Source organism: Periophthalmus magnuspinnatus, chromosome 22, assembly GCF_009829125.3.
Source record: "Periophthalmus magnuspinnatus isolate fPerMag1 chromosome 22, fPerMag1.2.pri, whole genome shotgun sequence".
NCBI classification, from domain to species: Eukaryota; Metazoa; Chordata; class Actinopteri; order Gobiiformes; family Gobiidae; genus Periophthalmus; species Periophthalmus magnuspinnatus.
This window is the reverse complement of record NC_047147.1, coordinates 20,509,753-20,531,692: the sequence shown is the minus strand read 5'-3', so window position 1 is coordinate 20,531,692 and position 21,940 is coordinate 20,509,753. Positions and strand designations below refer to the sequence as shown.

Sequence of the window (21,940 nt, the reverse complement as noted above, 5' to 3'; positions counted from 1 at the left end):
AACTTGTTCCTCTCGACGTGTAGGAGCAGCGGCTCTACTCCGAGCTCCTCCCGTGTGACCGAGCTCCTCACCCTATCCCTAAGGGATAGGGTGGTGTTTGTTAGGAGGTCCATAACAAACACCATGTTCGTGCAAGCAAAACAAACAAAACAAAAAACAAAATACAATTTTATAATTAGATTTTTTTTTTCATTTTAATATTAGGCTGTAGATCTATATCACCAGCAATAACTACATCCAATTAAAACTATTAAAATTGTTTTGGTTAATGATTTCCATGTATGTTAAAACTACATTTAAATTGTGGAGTGTTATTGGAACTTTTCATTTCTTAAGGAAGACCTCGACAAAACATCACATTTAAATAATTTCTGTAACTTTACATGTGTCATGTGATATTTTATGAGAGAGGGAATAAAAAAGAGAATAAAATGAAGAAACAACAAAAAAAATATATAAAACAATAACGTCAAGAACCAAGTCACCGCCGCAGCACGAGCTAACATTTCACTCAGGCTTATACGCGGACACCTACGTTTAAGAGGGGTCCTGTCAAACCCGGAAGTGTAGTTTTCACGTGTTTCTGTTGTGTACACACAGCAGCCTGACAGGTCTCTCACTGCTGAATGAACTGTACCGCATCCACACTTGAATTTGTGCATTTGTGCGGAGGGGACAGAGGACAGCGGCAGGATGAGAGTGGTCGCGCTCATAAGGTAAAGGCTAAATGCTAACTCTGTCTTAGCTTAACTTTAGTGAGGCTTTTTGGAGCAACATGGGCGAAAAATGTGGTCTGTAGTTTGATCACTAAGACCACCACTAAGATTGTAACTGTTGCTCCGTTCACACAAAAAGCTTCATTTAAAAGTGAATTAACTAAAAACAAGTTTGAAAGCACAGTAGTGATTAAAGGTGCACTATGTCACTTTTCTGCTAAGTTATAGGTCTGATTGTTATAGCAGAGTTTTGGTGGTAAAAACTAAATACTAGAGTCAATGACTTTAATGCCATACTGTGGAACATTCCAGGCAACGCAATAACATGACCCTCTACCACATGAGGTGTCCACACTTTTTTCACCAAGGGCCACAGTACCTTTAAAGAGACTTTAAACATAAACTTTAGGTCTGTGTCACAATGTTATGATTATTAGAGGTTTTAGTGGTCGAATTACATTTTTTTTGTGTAAAAGGTACTATTTATGATCCATCCATATTCTTCCACTTATCCGGGGTCGGGTTGCAGGGGCAGCAGTCTAAGAAGGGACTCCTAGACTTCCCTCACCCCAGACACATCCTCCAGCTCCTCCAGTGAGACCCCAAGGCATTCCCAGGCCAGCTGAGAGACAATTTTAGATGAAATCACAAACTTCATCTAAAATTACTTAATAAAAGGAACAAATCCACTCACTTCTGCATTAGAAAACTGCAGTGCCCAGTGGGACCTGACGTTGCCATAAACGTTATCACAACAAAGAGTCGGCACCTCGAATGGATAGCTGCAGATCACGCTACCAAGCAGCAATTTTCCTTTCATTTGCAACAAAATGATTACGCTACACGGGAAAACAAAATAAGTACAGGAAAGTGTTTTGAAAATAAGTGATTAAAGATTGCTAAAATATGCATGAATCACTTCAAATACAACTTTGAGAGTGTAAATGGTGAAGGGGAACAACTATAGTAACTAACAAGTTCACATAAATCTATTTTAATACATTTTCATAAGCAGAATGCATGCAACTTTTTCCCTGTGAAGAAGTGTCTACAGCTGGTGAGTTTAATATAATGGATGCATGTGTCTGGAGTACAGCCTCATAATGCATGTGAGTATGTGGTATGTAAATGTGTAACTTTGCTCTCCTTCTTGCTGTGTTCCAGTGGGGGTAAAGACAGCTGCTACAACATGATGCAGTGTATGGAGGCCGGACATCAGCTGGTGGCTCTGGCCAACCTGCGCCCCGAAAACACAGGTGAGCACGAGGGAACTAGGGCTGAAATTTATAGTATGGTGTCCTGTGAATGAGGACAGTTTACACCTGTTTGAATTGATTATGGCTGTATTAAGCAAGTTACTAGACAAGAGCTGTCATACCGTTAACAAGTTGAGTCCTCACTCCCCTGGCTTTCCACGCACAAACCCTTCAAAGCGCTAACACAAAACAATCAGCATGCATCCCGTTAATCAAACTACTGCACATCGCATCGGGTTTGTGAAGTTATAGTGTGTGTTTTTGTATCATTTTTTTGCATATTTATGGATAATTGTCGTGTGGGAGCATGGGTGACTGGAATTGTGGACTGAACATTGGACAGAATCGTACAGCTAACCATAAGGAAGGTTCGAATAGGGGCCAGGAGAGATCGATACATTACTCAAACATCCATGGATGACATCTAAAACTTCTTCAGAAGACATGTTTTTGATGAGGGAACAGTGTTATAACATGGTAGAAAGCTACAAAAAAGTTGATTTAGCATAATACCCCCTCTTTAAAGCTTTTGTCAGATGTTTATTCCATGAGACATTGACTAGACCAGTCCTTAAAATGAACCAACTTAATCTTTACGGTTGTAGTGCTTAAGTCGATAAGTCAATTAATTGATCAATGATGTCTTCGTTGACCAAAATGTGTATTATTTGACTAATAATTTTATTTAGATTATAAGGATTTATACAAGACGACAGCAGAAACATGTGAGTGAGTTAGCTGAAGATGTGGTATTTTTTGGTATTTTTTTAGAAAGGCAGATGAATTATTTATGACGATTCACAAGTTTAATCTGTTTTTATTTTAATACATTGTTTCCTATTTTTTTTTCTGCGTAAACAGTAGTTTTTGCATAAACTCCCGTGCAGATGTAGTCTTGTGAGTGCAGTTTGGGTCAGATACATTGAGATACGGAAATGTTTTAAGAACTTTTGCCACACCCCTTTTTTAGTCAACAAATCGATCAGCCGGGCATGTCTTCAACCAAGAATTTCTTTAGTCCTCTACAGCCCTACTTATCCTGCACAATCCACATAAAGTCCTCAAGTGCATTTCAAACCTGAAGTAAAAGTCGTGTTCACATGTAGGTCACCAGGTGCTCCCTACCCCCCTTTTCATATCAGCACTTCTGGACGTCCTGACTGCTCCTCCTCAGTGTAGCGTAGCCGTAGCTTAGCCTGCAAATGTGTTAGCTTCCACGGGCATTGTTCTCTCGCAGCACCAGCCTAAAGAGCCCCAATGAATCACCCATGTCCTCACTATGAAATATGGAACACTAGCTCGGCTCCATGTAGCGCCTTTTCCCTTTCATTTTGACAGATTTGGGTAGAACACAATTCGGTTTCCTTTGGGCAGATCATAAATAAAATTAAGCTTGTTATTATTTACTGATGAAGGTTTGATGAATATTGTTTATTTGCTGGTGGATAGCACCAAAGTGGTCGTGCTATATAGGCTACTTTTGAAATTTCTTTGGATACTTTTGGTTAATATTGCATCATAATCACATTGTAGAATTGGGTTGCTAGTCGGTTGCTTATTTTGCGATCCTGGTTATTTTAGGTGCTCCACTTTTTACAAAAAGCCTCACAAAGTATGAAAGTTTAAATAAAACAGTTTACTTATAGATTTATTGAGAGGATTTATCAAATTGGAATTAGCTAGGTTTGAAGTGAGTGCCTGCCCAAGTTCTCAGCAGGACAAGCAAAATTACTGACACATAAAACAACAACAAAACCTTAGAAGTGAACTAGTAAACTTTTCTGGTGAGGGTCTGTCACCTGCATGTCTCATTGGAGATGTCACTGCTTTTTGCTCTTGTTATTAAAAAAAAACAAAAAAAACCCAAAACATTTAACACGTTTAATGCCGTTCTATGGACAATTCCAGTCCAAGCAACATCTCTAGGGAGACCAGCAGGTAGTGGATCCTCCTCTAGAAAATGTACAACCTTTAGTTAAAGTGAGAGTAAGTAACTTTCTGGGGTAGAAAGTCAACTACTACTACGTTTTATGTCATATTGTGTTATTCTGTATTTTTTCAGCGCAATAAACACATCCATAATGAAAGAAACATGCTTTTATTTTAATCTGTATTATAGTCTAGCATTACCATAGAGTAATAATAATAGTTATAATATGATGTAACTATTTCTTTTAAATATGTTAGAAATCTCTCACTCCCACTCTATACATGACTTGCCGCCTTTTGTACAGTTTCAAGTCTGTCACTGTAAACACTATCTCGACTTATCATTCAGTACATGACAGATGGAACAATCAGTTTTGGGGTCAGTATTTATCGTGGGACTTTTTCGTTGCAGCAGTGGGAAATATTTGGTTAATATTCTGTACTATGATGAGATTTGAGCTGTAGAAGGTAGAATTATGAACATTTATGACTCATTATAGACACAAACTGACTACTTGAGTGTTGCATTTTGTTATTTATTTCTTGCAGTTCATATTTTTTAACAATTGCGTATATTTAGAAACTTTTTGGGGGATAATTCTGCTTTGCGGTTTGGCATCATTATTATCGTTTATCGTCTATACTGTCTTCAGCAATATATCCCTCTTCAAAATCTGTTATTGGGACAGGCCTAGTTTCAAGTCTTCACTGACATATTTACCTGCTGTTGTTTTTGCAGACGAGTTGGACAGTTACATGTACCAGACGGTGGGACATCAGGCCATAGAGCTGTACGCAGAGGCCATGGACCTTCCCCTGTACCGACGCACCATCCAGGGCTCCAGCCTGGACACCGGCCGGGACTACAGCCACACCCCAGGGGACGAGGTGGAGGACCTGTACCAACTGCTCAGAACAGTCCAGGTAAGCACACTACCTCAGAGGGTGGAGAAAAGTGCAGGTATAAGACATAATGTACCGTTTATATTGATTTGTAGGATTGTTGTTTTAATGTGGTCATGATCATCTGTAAAAGAGTGGAGGATCTTTTATTTAACCTTTATTTGACCCAAAACATGAAGAACAAGTTCTTATTCATAATGTCTGGCAAAAATGATTTTTCTCAGCCTAGATCGCAATTTTGATTTCAAGTAGTAGTAGTAGTAGTAGTAGTAGTTGTATCGTCGTCGTCCTTATCCACGTCGTCCTCCTTGTCATTGTAGTTGTTGTAATACTTGTTGTAGTAGTAGTTGTAGTAGTAGTTGTAGTAGTATTTGTTATTGTATTAGTATTTGTTGTAGTAGTAGTAGCAGTAGTAGTAGTCGTAATCGTCATTGTCGTCATTCTCATTGTTGTTGTAGTACTTGTTGTAGTAGTAGTTGTAGTAGTATTTGTTATTGTAGTAGTAGTAGTAGTGTTTGTTATTGTAGTTGTTGTAGTAGTTGTAGTAGTATTTGTTATTGTAGTAGTAGTAGTAGTAGTAGTAGTAGTAGTAGTAGTAGTTGTTGTTTTTGTTGTTGTAGAAGCAGTAATAGTAGTCATAATCGTAATCGTCGTAGTCATCCTTGTTGTTGTTGGAGTTGTTGTTGTAATAGTTTTTGTAGTACTTTTTGTAGTAGTTGTAGTAGTATTTGTTATTGTAGTAGTTGCTGTTGTAGTAGTAGTTGTAGTAGTATTTGTTGTTGTTGTTATAGTAATAGTAGTTGTTGTAGCTGTAGTAGTTGCAGCAGTAGTAGTACCAGTAGTAATAAATATCGCTACATCAATTTACAATTTACACAACAAACTAATACTAAATCTAATGTTACTGCAGTGGAGCCAGTGTCACTGTCAGTCTTGGTCGTCCCTTGTCGTCCGGCCTTATGTGAATGGGCTGATTTTAAAATGGTTAAAAAGTTAAATCACTTTACAAATCCAAACAGCCTACTGTGAGCAAAAGTAAAATAGTGGATTATTTTCATAGTGGTTGGTGTTGAAAATAGGAAAAGCCAACGCACACCAGAGGAGCCTCCATTATTTCCTACGAGACGCAAGCTCCGCAATTGAAAACACATGCTTTTTGTACTTGTGCGGTGACTACAGACATGTCTCTGCTCTCAGACTGACACGACCAAACCACCGACTCCTCTCTTGCTTCTTCTTTGTGCAGGAAACTCTTCTCTCTCTCTAAACTCACTATACTCTTAAGGTTAATGTACACTTTATTAATCCATCGTGTAGGAAATTAATTCTCTGCATTTGACCCATCCTTCGACTAGTGCTGCTGGGACAACCTGTCAGGAGCAGTGGGCTACTCCCGTACAGCGCTTAGGGACCCATCTACACATCTTGGTCAAGCTTTCCTTAGCGGATACGTTTGACCTGTTGTGCGTTGTGTTGTGTTTTGGATTGATGAGGGAAACCCGGAGTGCTTGAAGGAAACCCACCCAGACAGACACAGAGAGAACATTCAAACTCCACACGGAAAAGTCCAAGAATAGAACTCTGAACCTTCTTGCTGTGAAGCCACTACCTTTCCTCTCTTTCAGATTAAGGTTGAACGCTGTGTTCCTCGTTTTATTGGCAATCTACAGAGAAAAGTCCTAATTTAAAGGGCCCATGTTACCCTTATTGCCCTGTTATTGATTTCAGTCCTGCAATTTCTAGTCTCTACTGAACAAAAGGTAACTTCATGACATCACAAGGTGGAACAGAGCATTTTGAGCTTTGGAGATGTAGACAGACTAATAATAAAGGATTAGTCAAACATGTGTGAATGAAACAAAACACAACTCCGAGTATGTTTTTGAGGAGGTAACAGCATTATAACGTGGCTGAAACCTCACAAGAGTCAGTTTTGTGAAATATAGAACCTTTAAAACACCACGAGTCTATAAGAGCCGTAACACTCGACGTTCAGTGTGTGTTAATATGGGCTCGATTCGCCTCAAATGGTCCGTTGGCCTTAACAGCATTTTGAGCACATTTAGCGAAGGACAAACATGAATCAGCCACACAGCTCTGTTTTATTGATCAGCTTCAGACTTGACTTTCTGTGTGTTTTTGCCAGCGCTCCATCAGCTCACGTTTTAAAGTTTAATGTCCCAAAGTTAGACGAAGGTGCCCTTGAACAAGCCGCTTCACAGGGAAAAACTCACTCTGTTTTTCATCTCCACTGACAGAAGATCAGATGCACAAATTAATCACCAAATTAATATTTCATCAAATGGCACTTTTGGAGCAGGAACTGTTCATTTGATGGAGAATTATACATGGATGAGAGTGCGGAGGTGGGCTGCAGCGCGGGGGGCTGACCTCATCGCCTACAGCCATTCACCCAAAAGTCAGGTCCAATAGTAGTCACTTTTGTTGTTGGGGTAAAATTAACTTTTGGGTTTAGTGCAGAATTTTAAATGGAAAGTTGATAATTAGTTTTTCCGTTTCCAAGATTAGTCTGAATTATGGTGTATTTGTCAGTATAATCCCTCAGTCGTCCAGGTACGATCCATAGTAAAAGCAAATTTCAGTTCTGTCAACTGGACAAAAACATGTTTTGAATGAAGACGTTTCACTGCTCATCCAAGCTGCCTCTCCAGTTCTGGAAAAAAACAAAACAAACAACTGTATTATTAATTAAAGGTGCACTAAACACCAAATTCACTTTATTTGTGATAAACTGTCTGCACCATAGACTATATATATAAATGGACATAGCTAATCTCTTGCCGCTGCGTTCCAAACAGGAAGTGATCATGGGTGCACTTGGGCTACATCGGCTTCCCTTTACACTGAAAACTTGTCACCCGTCTCTCTTTAACTGCTGCAGTGAGCCTCATCATTTTGGTCTTAAAATGTTTGTATTAACCCCCATGATTCTGGGGTTTTTATTTCGCTATTGTATCAGTAAATCAATATATGAACATTAATAACAGACAAATCAGGCGCCTTCTTTCCCCGAGGTCACTCCCGCTATTTAGCAACAGGTTTGATTGACAGCGTTGCTGTTGCTGCTCTGTGCTAAACCAGCAGGAAGGGGCGTTACCTTCAACAGCATCACTCCAGATTGGCTCTTTGGTTGCTATGATACTTGCAGCTGGAATTCCAAATATGGAATTCGGCTCCAAATTCACCCCATAACTGCTATAACCTCGATGAGCTTCATTTGACATGAGTGACGTCACACTCACTTAGTCCACTTCTTTATACACTCTATGGTCTGTATTAAATGTTCTTGGCCATGTCGTGGCCGTGTCTAAAACAGAGCGTCCTGCAGCCACCACATATGAACCCAGTTTGTATGCATTTCACACGTCACTTTGTTTTTGTATAATATTTGATAAGGATACTGTAAGAAGCAATGTACACGTTTACAGTAAAGTTTAGGATAGACATGGGCAAACTACGGCCCGGGGGCCACACATGGCCCTTTGGTCTTAATAATCTGGTGAACCCAACGTGACCAAATTATATTAAAAAGATGAGGGTAAACCTTGTTCAGTTTACCTTTTCAACAAGTTGTTGATCTTTGGGCACTTGATAAAACTGAGTTTTTCTGCTGTGTCTATTTAACTGAAATTTAATAAATTCATTATTAATTTAATTAATGCATTTGGAAAACAGTTTTCACAATGGGTCTTGCGTATTCATGCTTTGCTACATGTTATAGGCCAAATCTCTAATGTAATACATAAATACATATATATATATCCTGGCCCATTGTGGCCCGTGTGTCAAAAAGTTTGCCCTGGTTTAGGAGGTTGATGGCACTAGGCAGGTTGCATTTTCTGTTTCTCAGTGTTGCAGCACAGCAGTTGGTCTGATCTTTATTCGTTGCATTTATGTCAGCTGTAAATCATTTTGTTATAGAATTTCAGTGGTTCAATCAAGCACTAAGGCCAGTTTAACTACGGTAAATGTTTGTTGCGTTGGGCAAAGACATCATAGACAAAAGACAAAATATCTACTCTGGTTCTCGTGGGTTCTCACTGTGGTATGCGCCATGTTGGATGGTTTGGCAGCTGTCAATCATCGGTCCAGAGCCCGCCCCACATGCACTCACAGCCCCGCCCTCTCAGTCCCCCGGCCACTCTCCGCTTTGTTACAGTTTTTGCACTTTGATTTTGAGTGGAGTAAAGTTTTAGCAAGTGTTTAGTTTGCCTTTAAGTTTCATGCATACATTAGATACATTTTAAACGTACAGTACGTAACTTTTTAGAAGTGGCGTGTCACCTGCACGATTCCATGGAAATACGAAGTCAAAACCAGACTTCGGAACATTCTCCATGGACATAAGTTTTATGTCATACTGTAGAAGACGATGGTCAAAGGAACAACAAGTCACAGAAAAGTCAGGTTTGCAACTATTAGCAACTAGGGCTGCACAATGTATCACAAAAATATCAATATTGCAGTATTGACTGATGCAAAAGAGATTTCACAAGAAAATAGGCAGATTATATTGATGATTTTCCTTATTAAGTCCTACATTAAACTGGGTTGGTCTTGCTTTTTAAGTTTTTATGTTGACTTGGTTTGACTAGTAAATCATTTTATTTTTTTGTTTTACTGTAACGGATCTTGTTGTGCCAAAAAGTTTATTACAATATCTTTTTTTCATACGGTGCTGCTCTATTAGCAACATTTCTGGAATTCCTTGTGAGACATATTGATCTGAGCCACTCCTGTGTTCCAAACCCCCTTTATTTTAGCCCCTTAACATCAAACTTTAACAGCTCCTTTGCTCACAGAACTGGCCTGTTGGTTGGGAGTCGACTTGACTCTGTATAAATGAGTTAGTAGGTTAGCTCCTCCTGTAGGTGACCCTGTGGAGACGCGTTGATGTGAGGGCTTTGGTGCTTTGGTGCTTGATGGGGTGGGGTTAGGGGCCCACACCTGTCTGCGGGGGGGCCCCTCCGGAGGACCAGGGGCCGATCAGACGCCTCAGGCCAGTGTGAACCCTCGGACTCCCTGTCTATCATCTGAGCTGTTGTGGTCTGCAGCATGAAAACACTCCCGGCAACTGATTTTATATATTGTTTTAATCATGCTTAAAAAGAAATACATTTGTAAAGTAATTAGGACAACATTTAAAAATCTGATAAATTTTAGTTAATGAATGTTCTTTTCCGTTAATGCCAAGAGGATTTAAAATTTCAGTCAGTGATTTATTTTGAAAGACACAAAGAAAAAGCTGTAGTTTTTATCAAGTTGTGTCTCACTAATCTGAAGGTTGGCGGTTCTAATCCTGCTCTCGAAACATCATCATTGGTTGAGCGGTCAGATCCATTGACCCACAGGTTGGCGGTGCAATTCCAATCATACAATCATACACCAGTGTCTGCGAACACTGGTGTAGGATTGTGTGTGTGAATGGGTGAGTGGGTCCTTGATGCGCTATATAAAAATTACCCTTTACCATTTTTTTGGCACTACATTTACTGCTACCCTTTTACGTGTAATGAAGAACGGGTTAAAGACTTTTGTTGAATTGTTAATGATATACATACCATATTTGACCAGTTGTCCATTTTAATAAAGAAAAGCACAGAATCCCAAATTAAAGTGAGTGTCGCAGTTGGTGCACATCAGACTCTGTAATGTTTTATAATGATTACTCTTGTAGAAAATATTTAAAATGCTGTTCGTCTGTGTAATCCCTCAGTCGTCCAGGTATGAGCCATAATAAAAGAAAAATGTATTTCCGTTAACTGGACAAAAACGTTTTTGGAGTGAAGACGTTTTTCGGACCAGAACTGAAGAAGCGGCTTGGATGGTCAGAGAAACGTCTTCACTCAGTCCACTTGACAGAATTTAATTTTCTTTTACTATAAAAACAGGGTATGTAACTTTCTGGAGGTGGCACCTGCATGACTCCATGGAAATTGAAAGTTAAAACCATATTTTGGAACATTCTCCATGAAGATAGATAAGATTCATGCCATACTGTGGAAGACATTTATTATAAGGAACAACGAGTAGGTGCAAAGTGCAATAAAAACAAAAAAAAAAAAGAAAACAAAAAAGCACCCAAAACCACATACGCACATTTTTGTTTTTTTTTGTAATTTTTGGGCTTAAAAGTTACATATTGTGGCTTTAATTTTTTCTTCATAATCAGGTAAAAGAATAATGTTTGAGTCACTTACATCCACTGGTCATATAGAGTTAAAACAGTGCTGCTGATAAAAGTATTGGGATCCACAAAACTATATATGGTTAGGATTTGGATTATAAATCCAGAGCTGAAATCAAACTTTGGAACATTTTACATTTGGCACTTTTCTTCATATTTGACAAATGTGAAAGTTAACGTGCATTGACAAAACACTGACCTTGATTCTCACCCCACAGTCTCCCTCTCATCCAGGCCCGGGCAATTACACAGAGATGCCCACTCCCCAGCCCCCCTCCTCCCACCTCAACAACAGTCCGAGGGCCATGGATCAGAGCGGCGGGCTCCCGGGGGACCTCCTCGCGGACCCCCACAGCCGCCTGCGCGTCGTGTCCGTGTTTACCCCCACAAGCGTCATCAGCCAGGCCCATAAACAAGCACTTCCTCCGTGCCCTCTCCGGCTCAGGTTAACCACTCTGCGAACCAGGGTAATCACGGCTAACCCGGCTCCTCCATTAGTTCAGCCGGGTGACACGCATTTGCAGAGTTCCCACGCGTAACCTTGAGGATAGATCTGGGTCTGAATTTTGATCGGAAACTTTAAACTTTCAAATTAAGGCTCAGCGATTTATGTTTTAGTAATAGGATTCAGTTCGAAGTTGACCTTTTAAGCAGGTCCAAAAGAATTGACAAAAAGAAATACAAACTCACAACTACAAGAATCACATTTTAGAACACGTTTGTACTAGGCCTGTCACAATAACTACTACATAGACTATATTTTAGGCCTCAGTATTTATGGTGAGCACTTTTTCATTGCCAAAGTGGGGAGATTTGGGGTATTTTTGTTGTAATACGATAACATTTGAGCTGTAGAGGGGTGAATACGTCCCTTTTGTGACTTAGTGACATAAAGTAGTTTCAATTTTATCTGTTATTGAAATATTTCTCTGTAGTGATGTATCGAGCTTCAAAATTTGTTATCGTGACAGGTCTAGTCACAGGGTTAGCAGTTTTTATGCAGAATAAAACAGGAGATTTTGTTGTTTGTGGAGGAAATGATTGTACTTCATAAACTGTAGCCTTTGCGATTTGCTAATTGCGTTCATTCAACTTGCGATTGGATACATTTGATAGCAGCTAATCTGGCGAGATGGAGAAATATCATGAGATCATGCTTGCGTAATCTTGTGGCAATTTAATCTGACGAGATCTTGTGACAAAATCTCGCATCCCGGTTTCTAAATTTCTAAATTGTACATAAGCACTTTCAAATTGGGATCTAGAATACACACTTCTTCAATACTTTACAAAGATGTGAGTCTGGTCACCGGTGAATATCCCTAAATTCAGATGGCCGTGATTGACAGGTGGATTAGCCAATCAGAGACAAACATGGACCATACGATCAAAACAAATATGGCTGGTTATGAGGAAAAAGAAAGGAGAAAATTATCACAGGGGATGGAAAAACAGAGCGGATTTCTGCAGAATCAACGAACGAAGCACTAAACTCTGTTAATCTGAGGTGAAAGACGTCTAATTTTATTAAAAATGATGGGCCACCAATGAGCTCCTTCGCTTCACAGAAAAAAATTAATTAAAAAGTGTACGATAATTTTTTGGTTCTGGCTTGAGATGTGATGGAGTGAGTGGTGACCAGATTGATGTCCCTCTGTATAAAACAAATACACAGACTTACCATGCAATGTTTCAGGTGTATATATTTTAGTAAAGTTATAGCATAGTAAAAACATTAAAAAGAAAAATAGTATGTCCAGATAGAATAAGACCTTTGTAAAATAAATAAATAAATAATAATAATAATAATAAAAAAATAAATAAATATTATATATATATATATATATATATATATATATATATATATATATATATATATATATATATATATATATATATATATATATATATATATATAAAAATACAAAAGAGTTCTAATACAAAAAATAAAAAAATAAAAATGATTACATAAATTACACATAATATCACTCTTTCTGACATAGCGTTGTCTTCAAACGTCTCTTCTAATTACACACACAACTTATGAACTTTTCCTATTTATGCCCATGTTTTTTTTTTTTTTTTATATATATATATATATATAAAATTTTCCACACCTTGAAGTTAGTTGTTGATGGGTGTGGGGGAAATCTAAAAACAACAACATTTAAAACAGGTCTTTGATAACGAGCTGTTATAGCCACTCTGCAGGAAGAGAACATTTTGTGCTTTGGAGAGAGTGTGATTTTTTGATTCTTTGGAGCACTTTGAATTAATTAGAAGTTACACGATTATATTTGGCAAATGACACTCCGGCAGAGATGAAAGCAGGTTTTTTTTCCCCCCCTCCTCACATCTCCACTTGATGAGTTTAAAGAGTTATTCACGCTTCCCTCTCCTCCTACTTCTCAACACAAGCCACGAGCACGTAGCATTAGCCAACAGTGCCATCTATGGGCCTCTGGGAGAATGCAGCTGGGGTGGTGTGGAAAATAGAAAGAGTGGAAGTTGGCTTTTAGATGAGAAACATTTTGTAGACTCTTTGGTGTAGAAAATGTGTAAATTTGTTAAATGGAGAATATATTTTGTAATGTCTCTTCAGGGGCCCATTTTCCACCATTTTCTGATTTATTTTATAACGTTTCCTCATCAAAAACATATCTGGGGTTGTGTTTTGTTTCATACACACATGTTTAACACACAAATCCTGCGTATTTAGGCTGAGTTCTTCTCTCAAACAGAACAAAACACTCTGTTCCTCCTTGTGATGTCATGTGGTAATACAGGAAGTGCTCCACTGTGTTTTTAAACTCCTTACACCTTCACCTTCGTTGGATCGTTTCAGAGCAGAGCAAATAGAGCATTTTGAGCTTTGGAGATGTCAGACTAATAATTCAGAGTTACTCAAACATTCCAATCCGTTTTGTGTAATGTAGGACCTTTAAACAGCGAATTTCCTGAAAAATTAGACTGCAAAATTCACTTACAAGAATGTTTAATTTGTTCATGATTGCCAAACATCTAAATAAGATCAGGAGAATGAAGGAGAATGGGTTTTCACACATATCTGTTTGTTTTTGTTCAATATCTGCCAATACCAATATTTGGCACCAATATTTTTCTGACGTTGCCCCATTTTTTGTGTGCCCATATGTCCTTTCCAATTTGTCCTCGGCGCCTCACTGTTGTCTTTTTGAACAGACCCATGAGTAACAATGGAAATAGATTGACCCACAGGTAGATAGACAAGGCGACAGTAGCTCAGTTTATTGCGTCAGTAGAACACATTAGTTTCAATATTATCGTTTATCGTCTGTATTTACTTCATCAATAGATTGCACTTGGTTATTTTTACTTATTATATGCTATGTGAGTTAACTAGCTAAATAAAATATTGCGATCAATGACAAAATTGTTTCATTTTTTTAGATGTAATAGGACAACATGCCAACATTATTTTGAATTTAACATGAAAGTACAGACTTAAAGGTGCCCTATGTAACTGTTTTGGTGATGGTCCGCCTCCTGCTGGTCTCCATGGAGATGTTATTGCATTGCCAAGAATAGTCCACATTGCATTGAACTTATGTATTCTGTGTTATATATATATAGCTCAAATACCTTGAAAACATGTGCTGCGTATTGCGAATTCTTCTCTCAAACAGAAAACACTCTATTCCACTTTGTGATGTCATGTGGTAATACAGGAAGTGTTCCACTGTGTTTTTAAGCTCCACACACCTTCATTGGAATAATTTGGTTAGTTTCAGCCCTGGAATTTCCCATCTCTACTGAACAAAAGGTAAAAGGTCACTGTAACTATTGCTTCATGACATCTCAAGGTGGAACAGAGCATTTTGAGCTTTGGAGATGTAAACAGACTAATAATAAAGGGTTGGTCAAAGAAAACACAACTCCAGGTATGTTTTTGATGAGGTAATAACATTCTAACAAGTCTTAAAGCTCACAATAGTCAATTTTGTGTCAGATAGGACCTTAAATGCTATACTGTGGAGCAATCTAGATGAAGGTTTTGTATGGAGACAGCAGGTCAAGCAGGCAGCAGATCTTCCTCCAAAAAAGTTGCATTATATTGTGGTCGGAAGCACCTAGCTGGAGGATTGTGAATGTTTTAGGTTAATGAGAGGAGTTGGAGAGAGGGCTCGGAGGGTTGGCTCATGGATGGTAATCGGTCAGTAATTTTGAACATGGAAACGCACGATTAGGCTAGTCAACTTCGTATTTCTCCAACTTCAAAAAGACATCCCAATTTTTCCCGACAATTACGACTCATCTGAACTATCTATTTCAAGCACGATTGGAAAAAACCCATCCGAAATCCGAGTCTGGAAAAAAAAAAATCTAAAAATGTCTAGGTCTGCCTTTTGAAGTCATTCACCAGATTCCGAAATACGAGATCATATTCTTCCGAAGCATTGTCGATGGAAAAGACTTCAGATATGATAGGAGAAGGAGCTATCCGCGCATCCCCCCTCCTCCCCTTCCGCTCTCATCACCCTCTCTGTATTCGGGACGACTCTTTGAAGTGTGGAACCTGATAGGCAGGACGGGCTATAGGTGCTGATCTTTGAACTCGGGACGTTTTTAGGATGGGTGAGGGTTGTGGGGGGTGGAACAGTTTTGTCCGGGGCAAGGGGGGGATCTCTTACCCCTCGATGTTCGTATGGCTCCGAGGCTGGATTTGAATGGCTCTGGAAAGGTATTGTGCTCGTTGGCTTCAAAGGTATGTCAGGTGAGGTATGGACAGGTGAATTCTGGGTATGTGTGAAAGATGATTTATTACCACTTATACCTTAACTTATAAAACTTTAAGGCACTGTATTATGCTAAATTATATAATTTTTGGTAACTTTTTATAATTTACATCCTTAAAGCAGATCTATGTTATAATGTTGTTTCCTCATCACAAACAGACCTGGAGTTGGACCATGTTTAACCCACAAACTCTGCATATTTAGTTCTTCTCTCAAACAGAAAACACTCTGTTCCTCCTTGTGATGTCATGTGGTAATACAGAAAGCTCCACTGTGTTTTTAAACTCCATACATGTTCATTAGAATCATTTGAATGATTTCAGCCCTGGAATTGCTGATCTCTACTGAGGAAAAGGTAAAATGTAGCTGCTAACTTTAAAACTACCACTACATGACATCACAAGGTGGAACAGAGCATTTTGAGCTTTGGAGATGTGGAGGGACTAATATTTCAAGGTTACTCAAACATGTGTGAATGAAATAAAACACAACTCCAGATATGTTTTTGAGGAGATAACAACATTATAACACAACTTGAAGCTCACAAGAATCAATTTTGTGTAATATTGTACCTTTAATAAGCATGAACAAAGACTTAAGTTATTATGAAAAAAATAGTTTATTAATTCAATTTGATTCAGTATTTTTGTAAAGCCAAAGTATAACAGCAGTCACCTCTTAGGACTTTACGAGATAATTAATTTAACCAAAAGAAAGTTAGAAAATCCAACAGTGAAACAGTTTAACCAACATTCATAGAAAACAAGCAAATGGAGAACTGTCCCAGAGCGTCCCCTGTCCTTAGACCCACCTTCTCGGAAAGGAAAAATCCCCAAAAAACCTTGAGGAGAACCACAGTGAAAGAGAGATCTGCTCCCATGGACTAAACCAGGACTAAACCAGGACTAAACCAGGTCCAGGCTGCAGCTGTGTCCAGGACTAACAAGTATCTATTTGCGGGTACAGTTCAAATCTGTAGGACCAGAGCCCACTCAAGAGTAAGAGCAGAGAGGAGCTCATCCAGGATAGGGTAGGGGGCATCTAGCCAGGTGAGGAAAGGGGAGCATCCGGATCCACAGAACAGGGTTAGGACATAGGTTATGCAGAATAATTCAGCCTTAGTAACTACTTAAAAGAGGTTAGGAGTTCTGAGTTTGTGCTATGTTGCTGGGGGAAACTGGGATACCTAAAACATGCACTACAGGCCTCACCAGGTAATTGAAAAAACGTAAGAGCATAGACTGTATAAAGATGTGGACTATGTGAGTATGACATCATCTATAGCATTCAGCTCCAGTCAAATGAAGCTCATCAAGGCTAGCAGTTATAGAGGAGAATTTGGAGCCAAGTTGCATATTAGGAATTCCGATGGTGAGTGTCATTGCAAACAAAGAGCCAGTCTGGAGTGAGGCTGTTAAAGGTAATGCCCCCTTCCACCAATACCACTAGTTTAGCAACGCTGTCAATCAAACCTGTTGCTAACGCTAGCGGGAGCGACCTCAGGGAAAGAAGGCGCCTGATTTGTCTATTATTAATGTTCATATATAGAGTTACGGAAACAATAGCGAAGTAAAAATACTAGGATCATGTAGAGCAGATTAATATGAACATTTTAAGACCAAAATTACAAGCCTGAGGTCACAGTCAGTTTTCCAATGTAAAATGAGCTGGAGCTATGATCTGGAGTCACCCACTGCGCCTGACAGGTTGCCCTCCCAGCACTGAAGGATGGGTCAAATGCAGAGGACAATTATCCTTAAATTAGAATGATAATAAAGCAAAACCTAACCTCAGCTTCTTGAATAATTAGGCATTTATCAATTAACTGTCCAGGATTGGTGGTAAGATGTTGCCACAACTGCCCTGGGGTACAGAAAGATGGTCGCCAGTTTGTGCCAAAAATACCCCAAAGTATCAGTAATCACACGCACACTCACAGATTAGAAAGTCCCGTACTGTAGCTTTAGAAGATCCGCTGTCTTCCCTAGTTTAGGGTTATCAGTTCACCTAGCCTCTAAGCACATCTCCATATATTTTGTCACGTGTATAGTGGTTCTTCCTCGTCGTTTGGCGCTCGGCGTAGAACATTATCATATCGTCGGAACACGCCATCTTTATATTTGAATTCCCATCCTCACCTCTCAACACGTATCTCCCGTCTCCTCCCCCTTTTCCAGACTGCAGTTCCTTTGACTACTCTTCCCCATCTCCATCTCCTCTCTGATCCTCTCTGATGTGTGATACAGATCAGCAGTGTCAGTCACCCGCGGCCATGACACCCCCACCCACCCAAAGCCCCTCCCCCCAACCACCGACCCACCTCCACCCAAAGACCCCCACCCCCTCATATTAGTCATATCGCATCCTTCAAGTGTACCAGCGTCCTTCTACGTGGGGATATGAGTGACCTGACATACCGGCTCTTTATGCCCCCTGACCCCGCCCCCCCCCGCCTCTCCCGTACCTCCTTTAGCTTTCAAGGTCAGGTGAAAGTAGGCCACGGTTATAGCGCGCCCTTTTGACCCGTTTCTGTGAGTGACTTTCAATACAATGGCAAAAGGTACAATTCTGCTCTCTGTACTGTAATGGAGCTGTACCTGATTTTTACTGTCTTAAAAACACAAAAACAGAGATAGTTCATTTTAAACATTGCATTGGTTCAAAGCTATTCCTTCCTTACCTTGTGCGTTCTAAACATCCTAATTATTCACTGCGATGAGTTTATGAGCACTTTTCACAACTCAGAGACCAGAGCGGAGTTTTTGCCGTGACGCTAACAACAACTAGCATGCTAACCGTGCACTTCCTTATTGCTTTTCTACTCTGATTACATCTTTTCACCTTGTGCTAACTATTTAATACCATAAAGAAACAAATATCTACTCGAAGGGCTTATATTACACTATTTTCTGATCTATGCTATAATGTTGTTTCCTCATCACAAACATATTCAGACTCCATATTTAGGCTGAGTTCTTCTCTTAAACAGAAAACACTCTGTTCCACCTTGTGATGTCATGTGATAATACAGAAAGCACTCCACTGCGTTTTGAAATTTCATACACTTTCACTAGAATCATTTGGATGATTTCAGCCCTAGATTTGCCAGTCTCCACTGAACAAAATGTAAAAGGTAGCTTCAAAACTGAAAACTTCAACTTCATGACATCACAAGGTGGAACAGAGAATTTTGAGCCTTGGACATGTAGACAGAATAATAATAAAGAGTTACTCAAATATGTGTGAATGAAACAAAACACAACTCTGGGTATGTTTTTGGTAACATAGGGCCTTTAACATTGAAATCCTATTGGACTTTTTAACCATCTGAAGCATTTTCATCTTTCACTCTTTCATTATTAAAACACTTACATTATTGACATAATATAGCAGTTATGTGTCAAAGGTAACTGTTACACTCATCAAACTCCGACATGTCCACATTCTTGACCTGTTGCAACAAACCTAATTAAGCTCCAATCAGAAGTTCAGACTAGTACACTTCAATTAATATCTGTCGTTGTCTCATTTACAGCGTTTTCATGTACTAAAATAACATCTTGACCTTCTCCTCTTAAGATCTGCAAATAGTGCCGCGGCTTGCATTTCTTCAAAACTTCTGCAAAGCTACGGACCAAACGGCAACTTTGCTAATTCGTTTCCGTTAAAAAAAAAAAGCTAATTGGAGCGTTGCGTCGCCCGTGCCACCTCTGCGCTGACGACTTAGGACCGGAGACATTAGCTCGTTAGAGTGATGAGGAACAATAGCTGATGCGCGCGGCTTCCTTTGTGTCGGCTTTAATTAGCTAGCTGTGTGACATCTTTGTCGTAGTCTCAAAGAACGGTACTTTCACATTTCTTCTCCTTTACTGCGTTCGACTTGGTGAGACCCTTTTGTTTTTTCCGACTCCTGATACTTTTGGATTTGCTTAATTATTCTGGTAATTGTTCCTAAGTAGATTGGAAGTTTAGGACGTCGACATGGGTATAAAGACTTAAAGGGCCCATATTATTAATCTTATTTCCTCATCAAAAATATACCCAAAGTTGTGTTGTGTTTTAAATCCTGCATATTTAGGTTGTGTTCTTCTCGCAAACTGAAAGCACGCTGTTCCACCTTATGATGTTACAAGAAGCGCTTCACTGCATTTTTAAACTCTACCCTAACTCTAAACTGAAAAGTTGTTCATGACATCACAAGGTGGAACAGAGCATTTTGAGCTTTGGAGATGTAGACAGACTAATAATAAAGGGTTGCTCAGACATCTACAAATGAAAGAAAACACAACTTGAGATTTGATGAGGTAACAGTATTATAAAATGGCTAAAGCGACATCTCCAAAGCTCAAAATGCTCTGTTTCACCTTGTGAAGTCATGAAAACATAGTTTTCAAGTTAACAGCCTTTAATATTCTATCTTTTGAATGGGAAAAAAGTCCTCAAACTTTTGCATATACAGGAAGCTCAATCCCATGAATAGGCCCATGTTCTCTCAATGGTTATAGTCTTGTTTTATTATTTCTGTTGCAGTTCAATTCACTTGGCCTTAATGGCATAAACCAGAGATGTCCAAACTGTGGCTCAGGGGCCAAATGCGGCCCTCAGACCAATTTTTGTTGGCCCTCATGTCTCCTCCTAATCTGGCCCAATTGATCAGGAGGTGTTTTTTAGTACAAATTTAAGCAGTTCTACCTCTATAACCTGAATAACATCACACTGCATTGTGACACAGACCTAAAAAAGTCTTATTAAAGGTACAATATCTCTGTCAAACCTGTGTGAAATGCACCATTTGACTCCCTATATCAACACCGGTCTGTGGCCCTCCGCTTCAAATGTGTTTCAGTATTCGGCCCTCAGTGAAAAAAATTTGGACACCCCGAGCATAAATTATTCATTGTGTAATATCTTTGTTTAATGGTGTAATATGTAAATGGTGTGCGAGAGGGTTCACAACCTGTTTATCTCCATGGAAATCTGAATGAATAGAATGTTCCACAATATTGCATTAAACTAACCTTTCTCCATAAGAAGAACAGGTAACACTGCAAAGTCAAGGTACAGGTAAGGTCTGTGGAGAGGCGTGTCCGCTCACAATGAGAATACATGCTTTTCAAGTTATCTATTTGCAATACAAACGCCTATAATTGAATAAATGAAAAGATAGTGAAGTTTAATGGCGTACTATGGAACATTCCAGGCTAAGCAATAACATACATGGAAGCAAGCAGGTGTTATACCAGTCTCGGTTCATTTCCTTGTCTCCTTAGGGAAATTTGTCCTCTGCATTTGACCCATCCTTCAATCCCACTGTCTGAAAGAACACGCAAACTCCACACAGAGGAACCTTCTTGTTGTAACCATACTGCTGTCCTTTGACTACAATAAAAGAATATTTATGTAGACCTGTGTAGGTGCAGGAATGCCCAGTGCACCCGTGTCGTAACGATCGGGGCTGGACGGTGCAGAGGTGAGAGGAGCCTGGAGAGAGAGGGCAGATTAGCAGCAGGATGCCACATTAGAGTTATGTTTGTGGACGCAGTAGAAAATGGATTTCTTGTATTAAAGAAAAATCAGCCTAATGCATAAATCATGACATCTGGGGTCACGACGGGGGTTTAGGAGGATCACAGCTAATGCAGACAGGTCGGAGCTATGGAGCTAAGAGACCCATAAGGAGGGGGAATACAGAAGTGAGCACTTGGTGGGTTTTATACCAAATGAAAAGGGTTGTGTGATTGGAACCATTTACCTTTCAAATGCGCCTTAAATATGCCATTATAAGTTTTGCCGTGGCATTAAAGCTAACAACAACTAACACGCTAACTCACACTTTCTGATTATCATTAAAACATTTTCTAATTAGATGCAGGCAGACGCAGTAGAGTTATTTTCACCTCAACAGGTGCTTTTACAATATATCTGTAACGGGGCACGACGCATTTTGCTCAAATACATGGAAAAAAATCAGGTGCAGAACTTTTAAAAGGGCTTTTACCTGACTTCAATTTCTTTTAGATTGTGAGGACCATTTTTATGCCACATTTCATATTGCAAAAACAGTTATTTGTGAAAAAACCCCTCATGAGATCGTTTATACATTTTGCATTTTGCTGGATGAGATCCAGAAGGAAGCAAGAAGAGACAGATTAT

General features: G+C 39.3%; 1 protein-coding gene across 1 annotated transcript in view; it reads left to right on the top strand.

The window, feature by feature from the left end:
• The first annotated feature begins 595 nt into the window (after positions 1-595).
• dph6 (diphthamine biosynthesis 6) overlaps positions 596-21,940 on the top strand; it is a 118,602-nt gene continuing 97,257 nt past the window's right edge. The window contains exons 1-3 of the mRNA XM_033988274.2: positions 596-716; positions 1,881-1,972; positions 4,641-4,825. Of these exons, the coding sequence (XP_033844165.1) occupies positions 694-716; positions 1,881-1,972; positions 4,641-4,825 (300 nt within the window). The 5' untranslated portion in view covers positions 596-693. The remainder of the gene's footprint in view (positions 717-1,880; positions 1,973-4,640; positions 4,826-21,940) is intronic.